Source organism: Symphalangus syndactylus, chromosome 20 (assembly GCF_028878055.3).
Source record: "Symphalangus syndactylus isolate Jambi chromosome 20, NHGRI_mSymSyn1-v2.1_pri, whole genome shotgun sequence".
In the NCBI taxonomy this organism is placed as follows: domain Eukaryota; kingdom Metazoa; phylum Chordata; class Mammalia; order Primates; family Hylobatidae; genus Symphalangus; species Symphalangus syndactylus.
Genome location: NC_072442.2, coordinates 58,566,036 through 58,588,168, shown reverse-complemented (window position 1 = coordinate 58,588,168; position 22,133 = coordinate 58,566,036). Strand labels below are relative to the sequence as shown.

Below are 22,133 nucleotides of genomic sequence, written 5' to 3'. Positions count from 1 at the left end.
CGCCCAGCAGCCACATGTGGCCAGTGCTGCCATGTTGGACAATGCAGATTATAGAATATTTCCATCCTTGCAGCACTGTTCTAAAGGGTCGTCAAGTCCTGCTCTCGTGGGTGGAGGTGACGTGGACAGGTCACCTTGTATACAGTGGAGGTGGTTTTCAGAGTGGGCTGCTGAACACATATGCGTACAGTGTGAGTGTGTGTATGTGGGGGTTAGAGGCATTGCAGCTCCTGTTTCCTGCTGAGTCGTCACCCTACAGAGCAGGGAAGCTTCTGGAAGTGTGTCCTGGGAATGTGGAGAACCCCAGGCTCCGTGGCTTCTGGGCTGGCTCCAGGCCATCCTCACTGTCACGGGGAGACCTCAGACAGGTGCGGGGTGTGGCTGCAGGGGCCCCCAGTGTGGACCACAGAAGCACCAGCACCTGCCAGAAAAACCTTTATTTCCAAGGGGTGGCCCATTTGGCCTCCTGCAGTTACCCCTCCTCTGGGACATTGAGCTTCTCCTTCACCCCACAGGCCACCACGGCGAAAAAGAACTCCGGGAAGAAGGTGCGGACGTACACGGCGGCCTTGGGAATGGGGTTGGCCATGAACACCTCTTGCTTCTTCCTCCGCACCGTGCGCATCACCTCCTCTGCCACCTCCACGGGGTGCACGCCGTAGGTCAGCTTCCTGAAAAAGACTGAAAGGCCCCAGTTGGGGGCGGGGGTTATGGCCTCGGTGGGGACCCAGCTGGTCAGAGCCCTGCACGTGCACAAAGGCTGAGGAGCGGGAAGCGTGGGCTGTCCCCGGAGTCACAGGTTCCAGGCCCCCTCCGCCACCCGCGGACTGCGGCGACCGGCGGGAGACGCTCCACTCTCTGCGCTTCCTTCTGCGTCTTTGTCTAGAAGATGGACCTGGTTTCCTGCCCTGATAATTTCGCAGGGCGGTTACGTGTGGGGGAAGGGATGCAAAAGAGGTTAGGCTCTAAGAAGGTGCCAGGTGGATGAAGAGGCTGTTGTTTGTAACTGTCGTGAAGCTGTATTTGTCAGGAGCATCCTGGAACCCCTGGTCTGCCCCCCATCTTGGATCATCTGGGTTCCTCAAGGTGGACTTACAGCCTTGGGCAAGGCGTAGAGCCTCTACGCTTAGAGCATCCTAGATTAGTGGCCGTAATAAGGTGCACTGATTGATAGAGGGGCTGGTTGCTATTCCAGAACCTTCAGTCCTTCCAACAACCCTAAGAGGTGGGTATTGCTATTATCCCTCATTTTCTAAAATGAAAATAATAATAATAATAGCAATACCTATCTCTTAGGGAGGCACGGAGTGATTAAGGGACTTGCTCACATCCCACCCTCTAATACGTGGCAGAGGCCGGCTTCCAGTGCAAGTGGCCCGGCTTTAGCCTCTCGGCCTCCACTCTGTGCAAGGGAAAGGGGGAGCGGGAAAGTTCTTCAACCCCGAATCCAGGCCATGACATCTGGGAAACAGGCCCAGAGATAGGCAGTTGCTTGCCGAGGCGGCAGAGGAAGCTGAGTGGCTGAGCTTAGCGGGCGCATGGGCTGTAGGCTGCAGTGAGGATTCTGTCTACCGCGTGCCTCAGGCCTAAAGGTTTGGGGGCCCCGCCCTGCTGTTGGGGGTTGCTGAGCCTCCTCCACCCCCACTCCCAGACTCATGCTTCAGGAGTACCCATCTGAAGGTCATTCACCACCCCGGCCAACAGTGACTCCGGACTGTTCCAGAGGACCCCAGGAGCCCCCAGCTTCCCTCTGAAGTCTCACATTTCCAAATGGAAGCTTCCCAGTTTCCTTGCTCTGGATACACATGGTACGACCGGATGAAAGTTGGGCTCACGGTGCTGATGACAACGTCGTATTCCTCCACTTCGGCTCGGAGGCAGTCAAAGAAGCCCAGGGCTGCGTGCTTGGAGGCAGCGTCTGCAAGAGAAACCAGCCGGAGGTGGGCGCAGGACACTCCCGGCCCTGCTTCCCGGTGGGTGCATTGGAGGCGGGAGGACCGACAGACACATTTCCTGCAAGCGCAGAGCTGGGAAGATCCTCAAGAATCTGCCCCTCACTTTACAAATGAGGCCAGAGAGCCCTCGGGAGCGATGGGCATAGAGCTGGAATTGAATCCAGCTGAGCCACTTGCTGGTGGTGTGATGTGATTGTGAGCAAATCCCTTTGCCTCTCTGAGGCTCAGTTTTCTTATCTTTAAAATGGGGGCAATATTTCCTTGGCAAATTACTGTGAAGATCAAATGAGAAAACATACAGAATGCTGGCACAAACATGAATTCCCCTTCCTTCCTGGGAAGGCTGATGCCTAAGAAACTTGTCCAGGGTCTGGGGCCAGCTGGTGGCTGCAGTGAGCCTGAATCACAGATATTCCCTCTCCCTTCCTGTTCCCCTTTTCCTCGGAGAGCCCGTCCAGGTAATCCACTCACCAAATCCAATTCAAATCGTAGAAGCCATGGGTTGGGGAAAAAACGATCATTCCAGGAGTTCCAAAAAGAATAGAGTGGACATTGCTTAGAGCTTTGGGAAGTTAGAGCCACATCTGGGGTGTGATGCACCCCAACTTCACATTTTAGGGGTGTCAGAGGCAGAAGGGGCAGAAGGTGGATGTACTGTGGTTCCTGCCACTGTGCCCAGATGCCTTCAACCAGAACCCTTTCCTGGTTCCCCTGACATCATGACTAGCAAGCTTCCAGTTCTTTCCAATGAGGCTTTTTTTTTTTTTTTTTTGAGACAGGGTCTTACTCTGTCGCCCAGGCTGGAGTGCAGTGGCACGATCTCTGCTCACTGCAAGCTCTGCTTCCCAGGTTCAAGCAGTTCTCCTGCCTCAGCCTCCTGAGTAGCTGGGTTTACAGGCGTGCCACCATGCCCAGCCAATTTTTGTATTTTTAGTAGAAACGGGGCTTCGCCATGTTGGCCAGACTGGTCTCGAACTCCTGACCTCAGGTGATCTGCCCGTCTTGGCCTCCCAAAGCGCTGGGATTACAGGCGTGAGCCACCGCGCCCAGCAGAACCATGCACTTTAAATGGATACATTGTGCGGTATGTGAATTACACCACCAGTACAAGTGTTAGCAAAAAAAGTCTACCAGCTTGTTTTTCATTCATCCACCATCTCCTTAATTCCTTCAGTCATTCAACAGCGAAGTCTCTGCTCTGGTGGGTGAGAAGCTGGGGACCCAGAGGTGGACAGAGGTAGCTCTGGCCTCACGGAGTCCTCAGTTCATCAGTGGGGCAGACACGTGGACAGGTGACTTTCCATGTGGTGTTTTATTGTTTTGTTTTGTTTTGAGAGGAAGTCTTGCTCTGTTGCCCGGGCTGGAGTACAGTGGCTCGATCTCGGCTCACTGCAACCTCTGCCTCCCGGGCTCAAGCAATTCTCCTGCCTTAGCCTCCCGAGTAACTGAGATTACGGTTACACACCACCACGCCTGGCTAATTTTTGTATTTTTAGTAGAGATGGGTTTCACCATGTTGGCCAGGCTGGTCTCGAACTCCTGACCTCAAGTGATCCACCCGCCTCGGCCTCCAAAAGTGCTGGGATTGCAGGTATGAGCCACTGTGCCCGGCCCCATGTGGCATGGTTAATGCAGGAGAGGGGTGGGTGCCTGTAGCAGGAGGGACACACGGCAGGCTGCATTCCCTTTCAAGTCTGTGTGCCAGGTTCTGAGCCTCAGAGCCCCCATCTCCTTGCCTGGGTGGATGGTAAGGGAACTGTGCTGGGGCGCTCAGGGACCTCGAATGCCTTTTGGGTGGTCAAAAGAAAGAAACCTGTGAGTCAGCAGAGCGGCAGACCCCAGGTCACTCCCACACCAGCTCCTTGTGTCTGTCCAAAGCCAGATTCAGAGGAAGAAGAGAATTTGGGGCCAGTCCAGGGTGGCATGGCTTCAGTTCTGACATTTACATAGGAAACTCTGCGCCCCTCAATTCCTCAGCTGCAGAGAAGCCAGACCATGGCTGATGGGGGTGGAGACAGCCTTGAGAGAATTCTGAGTCCCCAATAGTGTGTTTTGCAAATGTTCCCAGGAAACTCGTGCATTTGTCCTATACGGGTCAGTGGCCAAAGCGCCCATTGTCATGCCCATGCCTCCCTATGTCATCTGTGTCCCCATCACTTGACTTTAGGCATTCAAACACTTTGTTGAATGAAGGAAGGCATGAAGCAAGGAAGGTGAAAAGTCACCCAGCTGCTGAAAATAACAGACAGAAAGTTTAAAAATAGAAGGAGCAGTGGGGAGATTCCTAAGTGGACTGGGGAAGAGAGGAAAAGGCAAGATGTGGCAAAGACTGCTGTATGTGGCCCATTCACTCTGCCCTTCTTCCTGGACCTCCAGGTGGACTGCACTCCCCAGCATCCCTTGCACTTAGGTGCGACTGAGTTCTCCCAATAGGATGTGAGCAGTGGTGATACCAGCCTGGGGCTTTGGACATTGGGCATGGCTCCTCCACAGTCTCTTTCCTCTTCTTGCCAGGAGGGACCCAGCTGTGACCACACGGAAGATGTTGTTGATGGAATGACTTAGCATGATCCTGGGCACCTCGGTGACCCTGCGGCATGGTGGCACCTGCTTGCCTGAGCCATTCCCATTGAGGTTACTACATGGAGGAGTAATCAAGTTTCCCTACATCACAGGCTCACAGCACCGTAGGCTTAAACTAACTAAGGCGAATGGAAAAAGGAAGGTAAAACAGTACTAGAGGGGGTGTTATGGGTTGAATTCTGTTATCAGCCTCCCAAAATTTATATGCTGAAACCCAACACCCAGTACTCAGAATGTGACAGTATTTAGAGATATTTAAAGAGGTGATTAATATAAAATGAGGGCATTAGGCTGGGCCCTACTCCAATCTGACTGGTGCTATTATAAGAAGAGGAAATTTGGGGCCGGGCATGGCAGCTCACGCCTGTAATCCCAGCACTTTGGGAAGTCAAGGCAGGTGAATCCCCAGAGTTTAGGAGTTCGAGATCAGCCTGGCCAATATGGTGAAACTCCATCCCTACTAAAAAATACAAAAATTAGCTGGCCGTGGTGGCGTGTGCCTGTAGTCCCAGTTACTCAGGAGGCTGAGGCAGAAGAATCTCTAGATCCTGGGAGGTGGAGGTTGCAGTGAGCCAAGATCTTGCCATTGCACTCTAGCCTGGACAACAGAGTGAGATTCTGTCTCAAAAAAAGAAAAAGAAAAGAAGAGGAAATTTGGACACACAAGGAGGCAACAGACATGCACGTGCACAGAGGAAAGACTGTGTGGGGACACAGTGAGAAGGCAGCTGTCTGCAAGCCAGGGAGAGGGGTCCCAGAGGAAACCAGCCCTGCCAACCTGCCATGATCACATGGACCTTCCAGCCTCCAGAATAAAAAAAACAAATTTCTGTTGTGTAAGCGCCAGCCTTGGTATTTTGTTAAGGCAGCCTGAGCAAATTCATATGGGAACCTACTATTTTTTTTCCCTCCTTTCTTCTCTTCCACGCTTGTACCCATCAACATTTACTGAGCCCCTAATTTGCACATGGTAGTGTGGGCAACGAATAAACGTATATGGTGTGTTCCCCACCTCTCAGAACTAGCTCATCAGATGTGGAAATGGCTCCAGAATTTTTCCAGCTAGATCCAGGAACATACACCTAGGAGTCCTTCTCGCCCTTGAACTTTTGAAAGGACGCTCATCTTTGGAGCTGCCCCCACCCTGAATTCTGCCCCTTTCTGGTTTTCCTGGTTTCTTCCTCAGAAGGTCTCCACTGCCCTCCCATTTTGTGATGTGCACCCATCCTTCTCTTTCCCAATGGTAATCTTCCCTGACCTTCAAGGGCATCTTTATGGAGGAAGGAGCATTGGAGCTACAACTGTGCATCTTTGTCAGGAGCGTGACCTTCACCTGGCATTGTCAGGTTCACCTAGCACACGTCCTGCCCACATGGGAGACTGTGAGCTTCGCGGACAGAGGGAGCTTATCTTTAATATCTCAGCATCTCCCATAGCCACTTGCATGCTGTAGGCGCTCAAAAAATAGGAACCATAGGGATGAAAGAAAATCCAGCAGATGGTGTCATCCTTGGACCCTTTCCCCTGTGACCATCTGCCTAGTCTTAGACATAACAGCTCCTGCCTTATACCGTAAGACATACAACAGAAGATATCATATTTTTATCTTAGCAACTTACAAGTCGTACGGAACGGGATTCCAAACTTCCCTTGGATATTATTCACTAACACGATTTGGCCTGTTCTCCGGGAGATCATGTTGGGAAGCAGGGCTGGAAAACACAGGACGATGCGTCATGGTTAAAACTTTGAGATTGAGTTTGGCAGCAGCAGGCAGACCCCTTCCCCTGGTCCCCTCATCACAGGGCTCCACTACCTCCATGGTAATTAGATTGCAGCAGGGCAGAGATGGAATGAGTCCTGCAATCATTTATCCAGTGTTCCTAAAGCTTGGGCTGGTGAATTGCCGGGCGATTTTAAATTGGTGCTTTCCCACCGATGTGCATTTAGTGACACTGATTTCTTTTTTCTAAAAAATGAATATTTATATTTATTTTATTTTCCTCTCAACTTTTGTTTAGATGCAGGGGGAACACGTGCAGATTTGTTACATGGGCATATTGCACTCAAGTAGTGAGTACGGTACCAGTAGAATAGAACAGACGCTCATCTCAGTAGTAAGAAAGTCATTTCTGTTTCAGTTCTCCTACGATGGCCTCCAGAGGGAAGAAGGAAGTCTCACAATGGTTCTAGTATGTCTTTAACGCCTCTCTTGCGTATGCTAATCTTTTAACAAAGAGAGGGAAGATTCTGACATTCTCAGGCTACCTTGGGAGAACTTAATTTGTTTAATTTTCAGGTTGCCCTTTATTTATTGAGAATGAAAGGGTTTTTAAATTTATGTTGGTTTTATACAGATTTCCTCCTAAAATGAATTTAATTTAAAAATGAGAAAATTCAGAGAAAGGTATTAAATTAATAATAGTACAGGCAGAATGGGGATATGGCAAAAAATGAAAAGACAGTACTCAGAGGGTCAGCTTTCAGAATGATCTGTTAAATCCAGCACCTCCATGTTAAAATGGACAAACAGGGCCAGGTGCAGTGGCTTATGCCTGTAATCCCAGCACTTTGGGAGGCCGAGGCAGGTGGATCATGAGGTCAGGAGATCGAGACCATCCTGGCTAACATGGTGAAACCCCCAACTCTACTAAAAAAATACAAAAAATTACCCAGGCTTGGTGGCAGGTGCCTATAGTCCCAGCTACTCAGGAGGCTGAGGCAGGAGAATCGCTTGAACACGGGAGGTGGAGGTTGCAGTGAGCCGAGATCGCGCCACTGCATTCCAGCCTGGGCAACAGAAGCGAGACTCCATCTCAAAAAAAAAAAAAGAAAGAAAAAAAACCAAGATGGACAAACTGAAGTCCAGCACTACAGACTAGACCCAGGGTCCTCAGTGAGTTAGAGAGCTAACCAGGAGAAGAAACCAGCTCTGGCCCTTTTCCACTCCACTTCCTTGGTTTGTTGCTTTGATGCCAGTGAAGAGTCTCCCTTAAAGTTTGGTAGATGACACACCTGTGCTGGCCTGTTTGCTGTGTCCACAGGGACTGGACTGGAGGAAGCTGTTATCTCTGGGACACCATTCTAGAAGCTCTGGAAAGTCATCTTTCTGCCCCAAATGCTTCTGTCTCTTCATCTGTCTTAGTACTCGGAATCGTATTGTTAGAGGTACCCAGCATGGGAGCTAGTTGTAGAGAAGGTAGTTGCAAGATCAGGCTAGACCTTAGACCTTGCCAGGACACCCCACTCCCTAAATGGAGGCATTCTCCACATTACATTCCCCCTGAGCTTCTGCTTTGATAAACTTTTATTTTTTTGGAGAGCAGGGGCTTCAACTTTTCTTTTTTTTAGACAGTCTCACCCTGTCTAAAGCTGGAGTGCAATGGCGCGATCTCGGCTCACTGCAACCTCAGCCTCCCGGGTTCAAACGATCCTCCTGCCTCAGCCTCCTGAGTAGCTGGGATTACAGGCACCCACCACCATGCCTGGCTAAGTTTCATATTTTTAGTAGAGACGGGGTTTCACCATGTTGGCCAGGCTGGTCTCGAACTCCTGACTTCATGATCTATCAACTCTCCATTCTACTCTACAGTCATTTCCAGCCCCACTTCCCAGGCTTCAGACCTGCGTTTGAACTTGATGGTGGGAAATCTGCACCTGGGTGTCTCCTAGGCCCCTCAGACAGGTTCACGTAGGAATCACCATCTTACTCATTAAAGGGAGACAGCATCCTGCCTTCCCTGTTTCTGTGAAGGGATTGACAGAATACTGGGTGTCTTGTAGTTTGGTGACAAGCCCTTTTTCTTCTTCATTTCTGAGGACAGAATCTTTACCTTTGAGCAACTGTCATGGTTAGAAGCAGATCAACAGTAAGGTTGATACAGCAGAATGTACACAATTGTTGAGACAATTGTTGGAGGATGACACAATTGTTCAGAGATGTCGAATTGGAGGGAAGCCATGGACGTAAGGAGAGAGAAGTAAAAGGGCAAGGCTTGGGTGGGGAGAGGGGTTTCACAGAGATGGTGGTTGAAATATACCAATCAGATACTTCCTGAGTTCCTTTTCCTTCATAAACACTTCCAATGGGAATGGTGAAAGCTTTCACCCAATAGGTAGGGAATTTTCTAAGGGGACTGGGGAATTCCATATAGAATAGGATGACTGTCTGGCTATTTAACAGAGCCCTCTGTAGAATCTGGTGGCCCAGATACCCATGGGAAAGTCAAACTCACGAGACCTTTCGTCAATGTGATGGGGCCAAAGTAATTGGCATCCATGATCTTTTTGTCAAGCTCCAGAGAAATCTTATGGGCAGGCCCCTTCACCTTCACACTGGCATTGTTGATGAGGATGTCCACACAGCCATAGCAATCCAGGACTTCTTTTGCCACATCTGGGACACAGCTGATGTCTGAGAGGTCCAACAGGACCAGCTTTGGAGTGAATGTCTGCTGAACCAATGAGAGAGTCAGGGTATGTGTGAGATCTCCCTCTTGCAGACCTTGGGAGCCCTCGATCTAAAAGCCACCCATTTTGAAATTCAAAGATCATGAAATGACTGAAAAAAAAAAAAAAAAGACGAAGAAGCAGAAATGATTCTGGGATGGAGGATATTGCCAGAGAATTCATACTTGGGGACCAGGGCAAAAACAACAACAAATCTTGACATGAATATGCAGCGATAAGTCTAAGCTCTTGGCCAGGGTTCCAGAACTGATAAACGAATATCGCCGTTCACAGCGGCCCCTTTGCAGGTTTGCACTGACTCCAGTGGTGACATCATTACTTTTAACATTTCTGAGCTCCTTTGTGGAAATTGCTTTTCAACCTGGCTTGCAAGTTGAAAAAAAAAAAATCCATCACAGTACTTTATAGCCACATTTTAAAAAATTAAAATCATACACTCAACACAATATTTTTGAAGCATCTACTATGTGCCAGGCACTGTGTTTAGCCAGATACTTGCTGCCTCAAGACTCTATTGATCTAGGGATGTGTAGGAGGGTGGACAGATGGGAAAATTGATGACGCCAAGTGGTAAATGCAATCCCAGTGTTTGACAAAGACTAGTCCTGAGATATGCCCTTGAAGAGAGGGTTCCGTGGTCAAATTTGTTTGGGAAACATAGGCTGTTCTCCAAGTTCTTCTTGGAGATACACAGTGCACATTGGCATATTAAAGGCTCTGAAAAGTCCTACAGTGAAGAAACTGGACAAGCTTAGCTTGACTCAGTGTTTCTCACACAACTGACCGCAAACCCTCGCTTTTACCCAGTGCCTAATCACATCCCTAGAAACACACTTTGGGGCATTTTGTGTTGTCCTGTTTGATTCATCTCCTCAAATATCACACTACCTCTGAATTACTTTGAGCTGTTTCTAAACACCAAATGCAACCTCAAAGGTAAAGATTAGAAAAAAAAATCCTGAAGGGAGCTCCAAAGACAGTCCTCTGACCAGTGCTCCAGAAAAACCTTTGGAAACTGCAGCCTCATTGAAGTAAGTGTTCACTTCCTAGGAGACTTCTTGGGAAGGAATCTCATTTATCTGGTTTCTTTGATAGAGATATCAGTTGAGGTAATAAAAAAAAAAATGGCTGTGTTTGTAATCATAGCCCATACCTGTATCATCCTCTGTCTTCTGGATCCTTGTTGAATTTGAGTTATATAGGGTCAGGGCAAGGGGCTGTGGCTACAGAACACGATTTTGTCATGGTGGGCGGTCAAAACAAGTCAACCCTTTATGAATGGCAAACATGCCTATGTCAAGGTCATTGGGTTCATTGCCTCACATTCCCCAAAGCAATCACCAAGTTTCTTCCACTTGGTCCAAGAGAGGTCCTGAGTGATCAAGGGAGGCTAGGAGTTCCCAGGAGTTACCCACGCCGACTGCTAGAAGACCTTACCTTGCTGGGGTCAGCCACGCTGATCAAGGCGTCATATAGGTTCTCTAGCCTCTCCCAGTTCTTTCCACACAGCACCAGCCTTGCCCCACCTGTGTGGAACACCCGCGCACACTCTGTGGGGAAGAAGGAAACAGGGCAGGGCACACTGTGTGGATGGAGCCACTGACAGTGAACCCCCTTTCTTGGGAACTCATGAATTCAAAAAACTCAGAAGTCTTAGCACCACGAGGTCCTTTAGGGGTCACTTCATTCAACTCCCTCCCTGGGCTGGAATTTTTGCCATTTCCAGCCTCCGCTTAGTTGCTTCCATGAAAGTGAGCTCATGGTGGAGTGAGACAACTCCTTTGTTAGAAAGTTCTGATTACTGAAAATTCTTCCTTCCACTGAACAGAAGGATGAACCTGCCCACCTGGTCCCTCAGGACCGCAGCCCTAGAGATAGCTCAATCTAAAGATAATGGAGACAAACCACCTGTTTTTTCAAATCAAATGTCACCAGTTTCCTCCACATTTTCTCTGGGGATGGATACCTCAGCGAGGGTTCTTTTTATTTAAAAAGTAAACCTACTTTCTGTCTAATTAATTTTCTTCTGGACTGATTCCTGACTCACCCAATATAAGCACTTTCTCAACTAAGTGTTAGCTGGTAGACATACAGAATTCTTGTGTAGCAATACTGATGATACTTAAAAGCAATAGAAGCTCACAGATTTGGAGAGTTTGCTTGCTGTAGAACTGTTGAAAGATAAGTACATATCTCTTACATACCTCTCTTGTTCATTTAATTCTCACAATAACCTTATGAGATAGTATCTTTAGGTTGGGTTCCGAGGAAGCAGACTCTGAGACAAGGATTCGGGTGGCCAGGATTTACTGAGGGCTTGCTCTTCAGAGACAGCCTATCAGGGAGTGAGGTCATGGAATAGGGGCCAGGAGAGGATGTGGTCTCAGGAAAGTCTAGCTTTGGTTGGATCCAAGGAAGACTCTGGAGTCTAAACTCCATTGCAGAGCTGGAGGCAAGAGGATCAGCCTTTGTACAAGAGTGTCAATCAGTCACTGTTGTGTGCTGCCCTCTCTGGGGCTGCGTGCATAGGCTGTGTAACTCCTAGGCAGAGCAGCGTCCACTGGCAGAGGACAAGTCTTTGGGAAAGGAGGCATGTGCATGCCATTTGCAATCTGTATGCCATTTGCAGCCAACTCTTACAGTGCCTGGGAAATGGATGAACTGACCAAGTACAGGGATCTGGAAGAGGCACCAACAGCACCTACTGCAGGGAAGAACCTATTATTGTCTCATTTACACCATGAAGTAGTGGACTCAGACTTGCTGGGAACATGAAAGGACAGCCTGGCAGCCTGGTGCCCAGTGGAGGCTGAATATCCTGAGTGCTGTGGCTGCAAGTGAACTCAAGGTTGTGTGATTTTCTCCAGCAGGGCCAAGAAGCCTGCTGCAAGTGGAGAGAAGGGACCTGCTGGGCAGGACAGTTGGCCGGGGCTTGGTAAGTTGGCATCATGCACAGGGAAACTGTGGTATTGGAGAGATGGAGGAATTGAGATGCTGGACTATGAAGCCTAAATCAGGTGGGAGCAGGAGTGAAGGCAGAAAAGGCCAAGAGAGGACCCAAGCAGAGAGGTGTGGGGATAAGAGGTCTCCATGAGGCCTGGAAACAGGTGTACCGGGCATCCCTGAGAGAGCTGGGAGGAGGGCGCTGGGAGAGCTCAGTCTGCTGACAGAGGGAAACCTGAATCCAGAAGTAACTGGGTTAACAATGTCACCTTGAATTGTTAGGGCTGCAGAGAAGGGAAGATTCCTCTCAATGCAGGTGTTTTATTGAGAAAGAGGCTCTCCATGATGAGTCTGGATGACAAAATTCAATAAAGATGTCAATTTGTCTCCAAGTTAAATTGATCCAGTAAATCAGGATCCCAACAGGTCATGGGAAATGACAGAAAGATCCTCCACTTTATATGGCATATTTTGCATACTTTAACTGGAATACTCAATATGAAGGAAAGCAAAGAACATGTTGAAAAACAGTTGTTAAAGTATATTGTAAAACTACAGAAATTAAAGAGTTAGCAGTTCAAGTCTAGATAGAAATATTGATAATAAATAGAGTCAGGTATTGAGAAGAATTTAGTGTATGATAAAGTTAACATGTTGAGTCAATGGGAAAAGAATGTATTATGTAAAAAGTGGGGGCCGGGCGCGGTGGCTCACGCCTGTAATCCCAGCACTTTGGGAGGCCAAGGTGAGCAGATCACTTGAGGTCAGGAGTTGGAGACCAGCCTGGCCAACATAGTGAAACCCCGTCTCTACTAAAAATTCAAAAATTTAATCCCAGCTACTTGGGTGGCTGAGGCAGAAGAATCTCTTGAACTCAGGAGATGGAGGCTGCAGTGAATTGAGATCGTGCCACTGCAATCCAGCCTGGGCAAGAGTGAGATTCTGTTTAAAAAAAAAAAAAAAAAAAGTGGTATTTGAATACCTATTTGGGAGGGAAAAAAAAAGCTGGATGGCTTACACCAAAATATATTAAATAGTGAAATATAAAAACATAACCAAAACAGAACTAGAAGAGGGTAGAGATGAATATACACCCTCGCATTGGGGAGGGCTCCTGAGCATCCATTGAAGGAAAAAAAGTCCTAATAGAAATGATTTATAGATTTTACCCTTTTAAAAAAAAACCTTCTTGGCCTGGTGTGGTGGCTCACGCCTGTAATCCCAGCACTTTGGGAGGCCAAGGTGGGTAGATCACGAGGTCAGGAGATCGAGACCATCCCAGCTAACACAGTGAAACCCCGTCTCTACTAAAACTACAAAAAAAATTAGCCAGGCGTGGTGGCGGATGCCTGTAGTCCCAGCTACTCGGGAGGCTGAGGCAGGAGAATGGCATGAACCCGGGAGGCGGAGCTTGCAGTGAGCTGAGATTGCACCACCGCACACCAGCCTGGGGGACAGAGCGAGACTCCATTTCAAAAAAAAAAAACAAAAAACCTTCTTACAGCAAAAACAAAAACAAAAAACACCCATAAATAAAGGACAAGACAAATTTAGAAAATGTGTTTATAATCTATATGTCAGAAAAGGGTTAATTTGGTATGTGAAGAACTCTTACAGATCAATTAGAAAACAGATAAAATTGCTAATAAAGAAAATGGTTAAGGAGATGAGTAAGCAATTCACAAAAAAGTATCAAGATACAGAAGATGAGTCAATACTAGTAATACATAAATGCAAACTGAAACATGGGACTAATTTTAATCTATCAGATAATCAAAAACAAAATTGGAAATAGTCTTGGCCACATTACTGTGAATAACAATTTTGAATCCCTTACAATCGATGTTGCAGAAATTGGTCTATTGACATGGAACGCAGTTCGCAATAGAGTAAGTTTAAAAATAATTTAAAAAAAGATTCAAAACAGTGTGTTGAATACGATGCCATAACGCTGGGTTGTGTGTTTATGTATGTAATAGAATAGTAAATCTACACATCTATATGTAACAATAGACTACATTAGAAGTTTTAACTGAGGCACTGAGATCAAATAGATATAAATTTCAAAGTTAGATGCCGGTCCAAGATGCTGACTTTCAAAGGAAATTTTAAAAACATGTCATATGAAGTTCAGTTCCCTTTACCCACAAATAGGACACGAATGAATCAAAGAAGAGGAGGCATAGTGGGGACTTCGAAGGAGGATCCCCTGGAGAGAATGTTAGGTGAGTTTTCACTCATGGGCCCAGGCTGGGGCTGTTTTCCGTTGCCTCCATCCCAGAGTAAAGGGCACAGGAGGAATCGACAGAACAGCGCAGTTCCCTGCAGCCAGGAGCCCAGCTTCATGTCTTATGGGCAAGATCCTGGGCTCAGCCAATGCCCTGAGGGCAGAGAAAAGGAAAGCTGGGACCTCGCCATCGGGGGTGGCCTGCAGAGCCAAAGAAGTCACAGCCACCAATGGCCAGGGTAGGTCGTGATTGGTTGAGAGCTCATGTGAAGTCTGCCCAAGAGGACCTCTCAGAAGGGCAGTGGAACGCCAAAGGACAGGGTTGGTTGGGAGCAGACTGCCCGGGGACCAGGGGCTGAGGAGGGATCGAGTGAGTGGAGAAAAAACCCACATCTCCCATTTCACAGAAATGAATAATCCTAGGGAGGCCTCTGAAAGGTGCATGGAAGTGCCCACGAGAGAAAGATTCAGACCCAGTTTTAGACATGTGCCAGGCCCATGGACCTTGAAGCCATCTTATAGCACTGTCAGTCGGGTGAGAGTTTTTCTCCCTCTCCTATCTGGCTTCCTTCCAGTCCCTGAGGCCCCGGAAGCCTCAGAAACAGCAGGAAGCTCCCCTCCAACTTGCACTAGCTGTGGGGAGGAGCAGAGAGGGGGAAAGAAAGTTCAAATTCAATGAAAATGGACATGTTATCAGATATTAAACTGGGCATCCCAATTCCCGAATCAATGCTGTGTTTCGGGACCCGCCGTGACCGAAGGATTTTGAATAATCTAATAGTAATCAGAAGCCGGGTTCGGTGGCTCACGCCTGTAATCCCAGCACTTTGGGAGGCTGAGGCAGGTGGATTACCTGAGGTCAGGAGTTTGAGACCACCCTGGCTAACATGGTGAAACCCCATTTCTACTAAAAATACAAAAAAAATTAGCCGGGCATGGTGGCAGGTGCCTGTAATCTCAGCTACTCCGGAGGCTGAGGCAGGAGAATCGCTTGAACCCAGGAGGCGGAGGTTGCAGTGAGCTGAGATCGCACCACTGCACTCCAGCCTGGGCGACAAGAGCAAAACTCCATCTCAAAAAAATATAATAATAATTAATCAGAAAAATCAGGAACCACCTGATTTTTTTTTTCTCAAGCTGCAGAGGAAGGACTCTCCCCTCTGAATAAATTTGAGGTGGACTGTCTCATGACACCCTTGATTCACGCTCGCTCATGACTGGCTACTCACATAAGCATCCCCCTGAAAGGAAATGAAGGATGTGTTCACACAGGATGTCCCGAAGCACGTGGGGTTCTAGGTGTGTTTTGTGTTCTTTTTACTTAAAAAAATTCTTTTAAATATATATGGCTTTTATAACAGAATTCACTAAAAGAAACTTCCGTGGGCAGCAGAAAGTCTAGCCTTTCTGCATTTCAGCTGTCATTCTGGAGCAGAATGATGGTTGGATATTACAAATGAGAGAAGTGAGGTTCAATGGTTGAAATGAATCACATGGAGTCCTACACCTGGCCAGCAGGGAAGCCAGGATGTGAACCCCAGGAGTCTGACATCCAGGTGGGGAGTAATGCATTCTCCACACTAGGCTCCTCTTGGCCAACGCCCACTGCTGAGAAAGAGACACGTTGAGGGTGCGTTTTCACTCCTTGCTCCCTCCCTGTCGTGATGATGAGCATCTATTTTTTTTTTTTTTTTGAGACAGAGTTTCATTCTTGTTGCCCAGGCTGGAGTGCAGTGGCGTAATCTCGGCTCACTGCAACGTCTGCCTCCCAGGTTCAAGTGATTCTCCTGCCTCAGCCTCCCAAGTAGCTGGGATTACAGGCGCCCGCCATCACGCCCGGCTAATTTATGTATTTTTAGTAGAGACGGGGTTTCACCATGTTGGCCAGGGTGGTCTCGAACTCCTGACCTCAGGCCATCCCCTGGCTTCAGTCTCCCAAAGTGCTGGGATTACAGGCATGAGCCACTGAACCTGGCCAGAGCATCTATTTGCAGCAGGGCACTGGAGTAGGTGAGAGGCCTGTGAACAGGAGCCAGATCAAACCTCTGGCCTTGGCCTTGTTAGAACAGACAGCTAGGAGCATTCTTGCCCATCATTCCATTTCCCTTCTCCACTAACACCTTGCCTTGCCCAGGTGTGCCGGGGAGGCTGGAGCCCAGTGGCGTGCTCAGTGCCTCGGTACTACTGCAGGCAAGCCTAGAGGCGCTGCTCCCGGAGAAGGTTTCTGCTGAAACCAGGCCTTCGGTATACCCAGGTGTCCTTATTTCTCTTCCTTTATCAGCTCAGCAGGTATCTCGCATCGAGCACTTTGGTACCAGGCTTTTCTTTTTCATTCAATAAACATAAATTAAGCCCTTCTTTCTCTATTTCATCAAGCTAAGATGCCATCGATGATGAGCTGTTGCCTGATTTCAGAGATAATAAATGACTTTTAATTTTAATTTTTTGGGGACAGGGTCTCACTCTGTCGCCCAGACTGGAGTGCAGTGGTGTGATTTCAGCTCCCTGCAACCTCCACCTCTCGGGCTCAAACGATCCTCCCACCTCAGCCTCCTGAGTAGCTGGGAATGCAGGTGCATGCCACCACACCCGGCTAAGTTTTACATTTTCTGTAGATATGGGGTAGTCTTACCATGTTGCCCAGGCTGGTCTCAAACTCCTGAGTTCAAGCAATTCACCCACCTCAGCCTCCCAAAAGTGCTGGGATTACAGGCGTGAGCCACAGCGACATTTTAAAGGGTGGCCTATGGGGATTGTAAGATGCTATGGACGGAAAGACAGTCTGATTTCAGAAATGTTTAAAGGAGAAAAACTGCACCTTTGAGGTGATAACACACAGGCAGGGCTGACGTTCAGCTGTACCCTCTGAAGCAGCTCAAGTGCAGGGGTTGGCTATTCTGATAGCCATTCTTTTTTTAATAAATTAATTAATTAATTAATTAATTTTTTGAGATGGATTCTCACTCTGCCACCCAGGCTGGAGTGCAGTGGCATGATCTTGGCTCACCGCAACCTCCACCTTCTGGGTTCAAGCAATCCTCCTGCCTCAGCCTCCCAAGTAGCTGGAATTACAGGTGAGAGCCACCATGCCCAGCTAATTTTTGTATTTTCAGTAGAGACGAGGTTTCACCATGTTGGCCAGGCTGGTCTCAAACTCCTGACCTCAAGTGATCAACCTGCCTTAGCCTCCCAAAGTGCTGGGATTACAGGCGTGAGCCACCGCACCTGGCTTTGATTGTCACTCTTGCTGCAGACACAGTGGGTACAAGGTGACAGGATTCCCAGCTTGGCTGAATCCTGGAGGTTTGGAGTGGGGGCTAGATGTCCCGACCTTTGTCTGTCTGTTTGATTTCCCTAGTAAACAACTTGGCATGGCACTCCCTGCTGCTCCTGATGGCACCCATGGTGTTCATGCAGGTTCCATGGCACCAGGGTGTGCAGCGGCTGTGCACAGCCTGCATCATCCACTCAGTGCCCTGGACTTGAGACATGCAGCAATTGGAGCCTGGAATCACTGCCGTCAGCAGCGTGGGGAGCTAGGCGTTTATTTAAGGTCACACACATCCAGCATCTCAAGTTACTGCTAAGTATTGGGACTTTATTTTTTTCTTCTTTGCATTTCTTTCCAGGGTGGGTCAATGAGATATAGTAAAAAAAGAACAGTGACAGTAGACACGACAAGCTAGGCCATGAGGTCCTGCAAAGACTGTTTCCCTCATGAGATGTATTTCCTGGGTGCCTGATTTGCATCATGTGTGACTACAACTGAATGAGGTGTTTTAAAAATGAATGAGATGATTAAAACAAATACACATCTCTCAACGATCAATAAAACCGTATTTCTACCTAATAAGACACAAAACTAGCAAGGCTACAGAAGAACTGAGCAACCTCCCCAACCAAAAGGATCGAATCCACATTTATAGGACAATGGCAGAACGTACATTCTTGTCAAGCACTTGCAGAACCCATACCGAGATAGATCATAAGACAAACCTCAGCACATTTAAAAGAATTGAAATCATACAGAGGGTATTCTCCAACCTTGTTGGAATCAAACTGGAAAGCAATAAAACAAATTTGCGAGAACACACTTATCCAAATGAGGGCCTTCCCTGATCACATGTCACTTTTAGAGGTTATTCATTAAATACACATTTTCTGAGTACGCCAACCAAGCATTGAGCTAGGTGCTGAGGCTGCCTGGGTGAATAAAACACAGGCTCCAGCACCGGGAAGCCTGTATCTAGTGGACCCACTGAGAAACACACAGATACAGCATGAGAAATACACTAATGCGGTATGCGCTTACAAGGGGCCAGTTAAGAAGCTGGTGCCACAAGGACCATTCAAGAGGAAGGAGCAATTGAGGTGTCAGGACAGGCTCCAGGGCAGAGGCCGTATCAGGGATCGCATATTAGCAGCCTGGTGCAATGCCAGACAAAGGTGCACTATTTGGAGAGCAGATTTTTCCCCAAGCCTTCCGTTCTGCCTAGCTTTAGGTGGGCATCTCTGTTCCAGCTCTCCAGGGCGGCACACTCCCTGTTGTCTTTTGTCTGGTCTGATTGACAAATGTGTGTGCCCTGGCTTGCCCTTGGAGAAGAAGGAGTTTGAGTGTGTGTACCTCGCTCCCTTTTGATACAGGATATCCTCTCTGGGAATTGTTTGTGAGACTCATCTAGGGGCCGCTTAGAGAGCCCAGTCTATCTGCCTTATGCTTTGTTTTTTATCTTACAAGATGGACCCGGGTCGATCACCCACTGAAAACTAAGCCATCCTCAAAGCGTGCGGATCGGCTCCTATTGGGATGCCGAAGAGGATGAGCAGCAGGCTCTGAGAAGATTCTCAGGGAGGTTACAAACGTTCTCACGATGGCAGCACCGTGCGAGTAAGTGCCCAGCCCCCCAGAGGGACTCTCGGGGCAATGCTCAGGACGTAGTGGACTCAGTGGACACTTACTGAGTTACTAATGAATGTTTGGCTATGTGGGATCTATGCTCTATTAAAAATAATAAAAACAACAGCAAAAGTTGCACTAACTATGTAACATATAAAGTTGTACTACCATTGTCTGGAAGGATAGGGTCAGAATCTTGCAAACTTAAGGACAATTACGGCCCCTCATGTCATAGATGTCACCAGCAGAAGGGCCCCTCTGAGGTGATATAATTCAGGGGTTGCAAATGCAAATGGCTTCAATGCCAGAAAGTGTGATGATTGAAAGAATCAGAGGCCGGGCGTGGTGGCTCACGCTTGTAATCCCAGCACTTTGGGAGGCCGAGGCGGGCGGATCACGAGGTCAGGAGATCGAGACCACGGTGAAACCCCGTCTACTAAAAATACAAAAAAAATTAGCCGGGCGTGTTGGCGGGCGCCTGTAGTCCCAGCTACTTGGAGAGGCTGAGGCAGGAGAATGGTGTGAACCCGGGAGGCGGAGCTTGCAGTGAGCCGAGATTGCGCCACTGCACTCCAGCCTGGGTGACAGAGCGAGACTCCGTCTCCAAAAAAAAAAAGAAAGAATCAGGGGATGGGTGGGGTGTGTGGCCCACTAGCATGGACATGATTTTTCTATATGTGTTCATGATCATCATTACTAACCCTTGAGTGATATCCACTGTAGCTCCAGGTACTGTTCTAAGTGCTATCCGTCTATGAACTCATTTATTCCTCACAATGGCATCATGAGGTAGAGACTGCTGGCATCCTCGCCTTACAGATGAGAAGTTTAAGGCAGAGAAGTGAAGTAACCAGCTAGTCATGGCTGGATCCGGGAACTGAACCCAGGTCCTGAGTCTGGGCTCACAACCAGTACACTGCCCCAGCTAAATGCTTTGCATTTTCAAAATTTCTGGAAACCCCATGAAGCCAAAACAAATCACATCTGCAGACCAATTTTAGCCCTTAGGCTGTGAGTTTGCAACCCTAGATATTCCACCACCCTCATTTATCAGGAATCTGCAGCCTCCAAAAATGGGAAACTTGCTGGTTAATGATAGAAGCTGGGAGAGAACACAGGATCGATCCCCTCCCACCGAGCAGGTTTGCCCACACAGCGCCCTGCCACCCTGCCACTCTGCCACCCTGCCACTCTGCCACCCTGCCACCCTGCCAGTCCCTGGGGGCAGAAATGGGCACAGGTGGGAGCAAAGCCAGCTTACCCTTGCCCAGTCCAGAGATGGCATCGGTGATCACCACCACTTTGTTCTGCACAGCTGACTTTGACCACAGCCTGGACACCTCTTGGTAAATGAAGAGGAGGCCGCTGATTCCCAGCAGCAGCAGGGGGAGCATCAGCATGGCCATAACTCCCATCTTGTTCTGGGGGACAACGGAGTAAAAGGGGATTGGCTTTGCAAAGAGACGCTGACCAGGACTCCCAGGGCAAGGGGAGGCCCAAGGCTGCAGGGAGCTCAGCTCTGTGCAAGCCTCCAAGCTGAACGCCCAGTGGGCATGCTAATCCCCAAGTGTTCAACAAATAGGAAATTACTCACGATGTCTCCGAAAGCAGACCGCATCCAGGGGGCCTGCCCTCCCCAGTGGTTAATTACAAACTTAATTAAAATGGGTCTGCATTTTTGGAAGAAAATCCATGTGTTAAGGCCACTTGCTTGGGCCCTAATGGTTATTTATAGCTTTCAGTTGCACTAAAAGGCTGTCAGAGTAAATATAGTGTCTATTCTGATATTCAGGAACACATGCTGGCCGGGTCTGATTTCAGGGCTCTTGCGAAAGCTCTCCTGGCTTGCCTGACTATTAGAGGTTTCCTCTGCGGTTTGGGACTGAGCACGAGGGATCCAAACCTGGGATTTTCAGCACAAACATCCTTGCCCTCACTTCCGGTAACCCTTGTAATCAGGTAGCTTCCAGGTAGTTTGGATGGATGTGGCAGAAGACCATCTGGCCTTTGCTTTCTAGTTGGAGATGAAAAGCATAGAAAACTGCTAAACAGAATGAAGCCTTTTGCAGAAAGAACTGCTTGGAGGTGTGACAGGAAATATCAGAAAGAGCACACTTTTGGGAGTGTTTCTCACCTCTCTGAGCCTTAGCTTCCTTGTCTGTAAAATGGGCAGGACCAATGGGAGGACAAACCATACTGCATAGTGTTAGCCTAGCATAGATCCCGGGCCATAGGAAGGTAACTACTGTTATCTTTAGTGGTTAAGGATACTAAGAATTTATCCCAAATGTGAAATGTTTTCATTACATAAGGAAACTCAGTAGGATTAGAACTGGAGAGACAGAAACCCAGTTCAAGTACTGAAGCCACCCCAAACCAGAAGGCCAATCACAATCAGGTCCTAATTTGTGTGGTAAACAACATTGAGCCAATCAGGAGAAGGACTAAGAGCAGTGTGTGTGCATGTGTGTGTGTGTGTACATGTGTGTGTGCATGTGTGTGCGTGCATGTGTGTGTGTGCGTGCATGTGTGTGTGTGTGCATGTGTGTGTGTGCATGTGTGTGTACGTGTATGTGTGCATGTGTGTGTGTGCACGTGTGTGTGTGTGGAGGGGGTAAAGAAGACTTATTTCTTTCTTGGAAATTAGAAATAACCAGGAAGATTAAAGAAGTCTCAGAATTTTATTGACATTTAATATACATATTAGAAACATGCACGTAAATGTAGAGCTTGATGAATCTTCATAAACTGAACATATTCATGTGACCAGCACGCAGATCAAGAAACAGAACTTTGCCAACATGCCCCATCATGTCTCTCTCCAGCCCTGAGGGTAGCTACTTCCTAACTTTTAAAAGCATATATACAGTTTTACCTGTATGTGTATTTTCTTTGCTCAAACAAACTCTTGTGTAAAGTTTTTCCTTTTTTTTGTTTGTTGAGACAGAGTCTTGCTCTGTCACCAGGCTGAGGTGTAGTGGCACGATCTCGGCTCATTGCAACCTCCATCTCCTGGGTTCAAGCGATTCCCCTGCCTCAGCCTCCCGAGTACATGGGA

At 48.0% G+C, this 22,133-nt stretch overlaps 1 protein-coding gene across 2 annotated transcripts; it reads right to left on the bottom strand.

Moving 5' to 3' along the window:
* Positions 1 to 422: 422 nt before the first annotated feature.
* On the bottom strand, positions 423 to 20,798 carry DHRS7C (dehydrogenase/reductase 7C). Of its 2 annotated transcripts, none has more exons than XM_055257274.2 (6): positions 20,337 to 20,798; positions 10,446 to 10,558; positions 8,779 to 8,992; positions 6,158 to 6,250; positions 1,763 to 1,918; positions 423 to 681 (listed from the first exon to the last, which is right to left on the bottom strand). In XM_055257274.2, exons 1-6 carry the CDS (start codon positions 20,488 to 20,490, stop codon positions 473 to 475), a joined length of 939 nt encoding a protein of 312 aa, XP_055113249.2. In that variant the 5' UTR covers positions 20,491 to 20,798; the 3' UTR covers positions 423 to 472. The 2 variants fall into 2 exon arrangements, with proteins under 2 accessions (XP_055113249.2, XP_055113250.2); XM_055257275.2 differs by having other exon boundaries at positions 8,779 to 8,989.
* Between the last annotated feature and the right edge of the window lie 1,335 nt (positions 20,799 to 22,133).

Bases quoted from the DNA above. Each gene is read 5' to 3' on its own strand.
- DHRS7C (XM_055257274.2), bottom strand. From the start codon at position 20,490: ATGGGAGTTATGGCCATGCTGATGCTCCCCCTGCTGCTGCTGGGAATC. The intron at 6,251-8,778 runs GTCTCGTGAGTT...TGTGTTTTCCAG, and splicing joins CCCCATCACATTGACGAAAG to CCCTGCTTCCCAACATGATC. The intron at 1,919-6,157 runs GTAAGTTGCTAA...TTTCTCTTGCAG, and splicing joins AATCCCGTTCCGTACGACTT to ACGCTGCCTCCAAGCACGCA.